Genomic DNA, 5,691 nt, shown 5'->3' on the forward strand with positions numbered 1-5,691 from the left:
TGGTAATTTTAAGATGATCATCAAGGCTGTGTTTCCTTTCAGTCTTGTCCAGGCAAATCCAGGCAGTGGATTGGCATTGTGAAGATACAATAATGTCTTGTTTTCCCAAACCATAATATATTACATATATATTATATATAATAGAATTTCTGCGAAGGAATGCTTAGTCCTTAGAGAGAAACAATCCATGCCAGTGTTTGGGTTAATCTGCCACCATTGTATGATACCACACTTGCAAACCATACCGCAGAAGCACTATAATGATTTCATTAAAGAGGGCCCTCTCCCACAACAGCACTAGAACTAAGGTCGTTGAAATGGGAACATCCAAAAGCTAAAAGCACTTCCACCTGGGGCCTGTTCCTCTTGCACGCTAAAGCAAAGTTGTTGAACCTGGGGAAAGGGGTGTGGTATGCTTGGTATATGCGTGGGTGGTGGTGGGGGTTTTAAAAACTCCAGTCCGTTTTTAGTGACAAGACGATTTCAACCACCGTAGACTTGCACACAGCCGCTTTACAGAACAACCCAGCAGTCCAAACACAGCGAGGCCAGTTCCATTAGGGGAAACAGAAATAGAAAAGTGTAAGGTAGATAAACAAAAACAACAAAAAATACCGTGACTTGTGAAAAGTCATTTCCTGTCACCTGTATTAGTTTGGCACTGCGAATTTCCTGCGTGTGTTACGCCTGGACCTTTAACCCTCAGAAGTCCAACTTTGAGACGCGTGCTTAAACAGACAGAAGACAACACATCCACCTGAGAAGCAGTAGAATCAGTCAACTAAAGTTCACCCTTCACGTCACACATTTGCATAAGATAATATTTCAGGCGTGCAGCAAGTTATCCTTTTTTCCAAAGTGGCTAAGAATTTTGTAAACTACTGGCCCAATTTTCATGAAACTTGGTGAAAGGGTGTAGAATTTAAGTGTATCCAAGGGTGGAAACATTCATTATTTTTCACTTTCCTAAATATATTAAATTTGTCACGCAAGCATAAACACCTCCAACATCACTGTAGAAACAGATGTCATTTTCATAGCTAGTGGTTACTATTCATTCACCTATAATGATTTATAGAGAGATGATGTGACAAATTAGACATCTGGCTACCCAGTCAAACCTTCTCCACAGTTGGAACTAGATTTGGTTCTGAGTGAGTGGAGCTGGGAGTTATGTATTAAAATGTAGTGGGAACTGTGAAAATATGAATGAAAATAAAAACAATAAATAACTCCATCATGCCATCTTCCTCAACTCAGCTTACCTCATCAAAGGACCATTCTATCCAAGACTACCTACGTAAAACACCTGTTGACTAAAGGCATTTTTAGATTTGATACTGTGAAGTATGAGAGCTCTGCATAGTAAACGTTTCCTAGACAAATCAGTTTATGTCTAATTGCTTTTTCTGGCTACTACTGTACAAAGACACCTTGTTAGTGTGTCAGTATCAAGAAACCCTCCATCTCCAAAGCTTTAACAGAAGTGATAGAAAAAAATTGATGTTTCCATTCGCTGGTGGTATATTTGATACTTTGCCCCTTTGCTACTGAAATGGAAACAAGACAAAAGGTAAAATGTTGAAGATTCTACAGAGTTTGTTACTTGTTACTGTTTAAGGACCTCGTTATGGGCCTTGTTGGAAATAATGACCTGCAGACAGGAAGCAGCTGGCCCTAACAAGGGCTCTGCAACACACTGACCTTACAGAGAATAACAAGCTTCAGACACAAAGCATGCGTGACCTAACACTACCTCATCAGAAATTCTGTCAACTCCCATCTGTGCCATTGTCACTGAATTGTTTATGTATTCATTTGTTGGAAACGACAAACCAATGATAAGCCAATGGTCAAATTCTGGAGAAACATGACTGAATCATGATGTTTGGTGTTTTTTAAATAATTTTGATATCAAAGTTTGTTGACACCCCTGACATCAGCATAGACCACTAATACTGTCCGTGATCTAGATATAGAATATAGCTAAAGAGCAGAGCAGAAGGCACAGGGTTAGGGGCTTTCTTTACTTGGAACAAACTAGTTCGTATGAGTTGTCGTCTGACTAACGGTCTCTGAATGGCAACAGCTGAAGCCCAGAGTAAAAAGCTTGCCGTTATAGTCCCTTTGGGAATTGTGCTTCAACGCAATGAAGCGTACAAACACTTTAAAGAGTCTCTCCTTGAAGGCATTCATGCTGTTGCTTTTAAGATTAGATCTCACATACTTTCTTACAATTCTCTCCAAGAAATTGTCCCCATTTCCGTTCGAATGTTAGTTTAGTTATAGTTTCAGATAGGGATGCACCAATACCACAGAGCAAGTACAAGTATTTAATTTTTGGGTACTTGCCGATACAGACGATATGAGTACTTAATAATACCATTACTGTTCTAATGGCGTGTTTCCACCAAACGCAAAGAGATTATTCACCCTTTAATCTGGTTTACAGCGGTATGAGCCTATAATAAACAGTTTTAGCTGTGATTTAATGTTAATTAACAGATGAAAAGGATGCCAAAATAACATCATGATGCCAATTTGTAAAAGTCATACTTTATTGGGTCTGTCAACACTGCATGACCCAGTGATATGCGCACATTTTTAATACAATTAATTAAAATTAATTAATAATATAAATTATACAATTTTCAAATCGAACTGGACAAATTTCACGCTTGTGTCGTTCGTGTGGCCAAATTGCACGTCATTTGCGGCGGCCAGAGCAAATTTATGTTTATACGTCTTTGCATTGACTTTGTATGTAATCTGCTTGTGCAAATAATTTTATTGGGCTTTGGTGGGGACGCACCATAACAATAACTTGAATTTTTATTTTCATCAGATGCTCCATGTGTTAAAGGAGCTACTTTTTACCCCTCTTGACAGTATAACAGAGCATAGTTTGCGGTCTGCTCTACTTTTGTCATCATCGTTTATCTTACCGAACTGCTAACGTTGCTCCTGATCTATAAAGCATTTGTGAATCAGTATTGTTTGATATTGGAACATATGTATATTCTTTACAAACATTGTTAAGCTCTGCAACTCCTTTAGTTAAACAAGAAACAGCATTGACAATTGTAAAAGCCAGTTTATTTACAGTACAATCAGTATATAGAAGACAAATGTGGAATGAACCCTTTTGATGCTTACTGGAGATTTTGAATGTAAATGAAAGTTCTCCATATAGCTGCTACTATACCTGTGCTTTGAATAGAAATTGCCACAAAAGGACTTTCTACCTCTGTCTGAAGCAGAGGTCTTGAGCACCAGAGAGAGTAAAATTAAGTATCATAGAGTATAAACAGTATAAACATGATCATATATCATATATGTGCATGTTAGAATTACATGTAGTTTTACATTGTACAAAAACATATCGTCCAGCAGTCCCTGGAGTTCCAGACCCCATGGTGCAATACAAAATCAGTCTTTTATCTCTTTGTTGTGTCATTTAGTTGGTCACTGCTCCCTTTGGTGGCATCGGACCACTCAGAGACTTAAACTCATATAAAAGTAATTTAAAACAAGGCACACGTTTCATCACATACAATATTTTGTGATATCCTGCATGCACAAATCCACATCAGTTAAGTTTAAATTCGATCAATATTTCAAGAGAGACCTGAGATTTAAACACTTCACTTCAAATGTTGTTCCCCTCTTCTTTTGTTGATGCAGTCACCACAGTGATGTTGTTACTATTGTGATACAGTAGCTGCCACTGTGATGCTGGAGCAATTACAAGCTAATCAGACTCTCCTCTTCTGGCTCTGGCTCCACAGTATCGACAACCGCTATGTCAGCTGGGAAAAAGCTTTCTGCCGGAGGAGCTGGGGGTGGGTCAGTGGGGCAGCTGCGGCCGGGCTGGTTGTTGAGTTGGTCGATAGGGTGATAGACGAAGCAGTAGGCTCCAGGTTGACAGCTGTTCTTGACACTGACAGCCAACTCTGTAGGGGCCAGGGGCCGGTGGGCATCATCCATATACACACTGAGCATGTAGGAGTCTGGGAGAAAGAAACAAGGAGGCATTACCCTGAGAATAATAATAATAATGTAGTGATAATGTAAGGGGTTGATCACACAGAGATGCTGAAATTAAGTTGTATCATCTAGAGCTTGATGTCTGCTTCAATAAATGTTTGAGAAAATAAATGTACTGTGTGAGGTTGCCTAATTAAGTGTAGGATCGAGCAGTGTTGTGGATTGAAGGTCAGGATATCTCATCCTCCGTTTGATCAATGTTGAAATTTCTTTGTTAAAATCTGTCCCTGAACTTTATGGAAGTGCATTATTTAATTGCTGGAGTACCCCTTTAAATAGTTTGAATTTGAGAGCAGTACTTTTAAAATCATATTATTTATATTGTTGTATAAGGTCAGGAACTGAATTGTGTAACAACCCAGGGCTGATAGCAATATGTAACAGCATCTTTCAGACATTTACCTTGTTCAAAGCGTGCAGCACACTGTTCAGCCAGCTGTTGGATTGTCGTGGTCGGGAGGACGCCCAGAGTTTTTGGGTTGGTTCCAATCTCAGGGCAGCACACTGTCAGAAAGTCCTATGCACACATACACATACACAGAAAAGTTACTCTAAGATAACAGTATGGACACAGCTCAGCTTGTTCCTCTATGGAGGTCTGTGAGCGCAACTGTGACAGTTTGGATACTTCTGTGCTTTCTTTTTTCCAAATATAAGCACTATGCATTGTACATCTATCAGTGTGGTTTCCTATTTGTTCTGTTCTAACTATTTGTTCATGAATATTGCATTTTAATCATATTGTGCTTTCAGCCATCGTACACACTAAGACTGGCAGCATCCATGCAAATCCTCAATGTCTCTTTCATCTTGTGAGTCACTCTGACCTTTCCAGATCACACAGTGTGACATTATTGACAATGTTATATGTGTGTGTGTACCCGAACAGATCCTTGGGACATGCGTTCCTGGTTGAGTGTGCGTCGTCTCTCCCAGCGGTGGATGGAGTCCTGAACCTCTCTGCTGAGCTGCCGTGTGGCTGACCTCTGCTGGTCGAAAGTCTTAATGTGCTCCAGAGCCCCGTAGGTGGTAGTCAGATAATAGGAACCTACATGCGCACACACACACACACACACACACACACACACACACACACACACACAATGGCATGATCAATAATCTAACAAACACATAGATTCGTCAGTAAGAAATGTGCGTGTCTGTGCGTGTGTATGTACCTTCTCCTAGTGCTAATGATGGGTCCATCAGCTCCATCATGTATTCCACATCCAGCTGCAGGTTGGACAGATTGGATCTAGCGAGGACGTACATCATTACAGGCAGGAAGTCATCAGCGCCATGGGCCCGCCCTAAACACACACACACACACACACACACACACACAAATATTTTGACTCTAGAGAGCAAACACAACTTGATTTGAGGTGGATTAGTTAAACAGCACACTTAATCTTGGTATGTAATCTGTTTAAATTTGAGTTTGTACTTTATGTGCAGACTGGTATCCACATATTCTTAGACTGAGTCTACAAACAGCAGATAGCTGTTGTTTTGTGCCAATGCATAGTTTTTTTAAATGTATATATATTTTGTGGGGCTTTTTGCCTTTACTTGTTAGTTTTTTACTTAGGATTCGGATTTGAACCCATGGCTACTGCAGCAAGGACTCAGCCTTTGTACATG

General features: G+C 39.9%; 1 protein-coding gene across 1 annotated transcript; it reads right to left on the bottom strand.

Annotated features, from left to right (window-relative positions):
* Positions 1-3,074: 3,074 nt before the first annotated feature.
* LOC118337555 (ras and Rab interactor 3-like) lies at positions 3,075-5,357 on the bottom strand (the record flags this gene model as incomplete). Its single annotated transcript, XM_035674654.1, is given in 4 exon segments — positions 3,075-4,010; positions 4,450-4,564; positions 4,929-5,095; positions 5,226-5,357. Coding segments are annotated over 4 exon segments (680 nt in total), but the record flags the coding sequence as incomplete, so codon positions are not given.
* Positions 5,358-5,691: the final 334 nt, after the last annotated feature.

The sequence above is a fragment of the Morone saxatilis genome, unplaced genomic scaffold, assembly GCF_004916995.1.
Source record: "Morone saxatilis isolate NCDOM2014 unplaced genomic scaffold, NCSU_SB_2.0 Contig3, whole genome shotgun sequence".
NCBI classification, from domain to species: Eukaryota; Metazoa; Chordata; class Actinopteri; family Moronidae; genus Morone; species Morone saxatilis.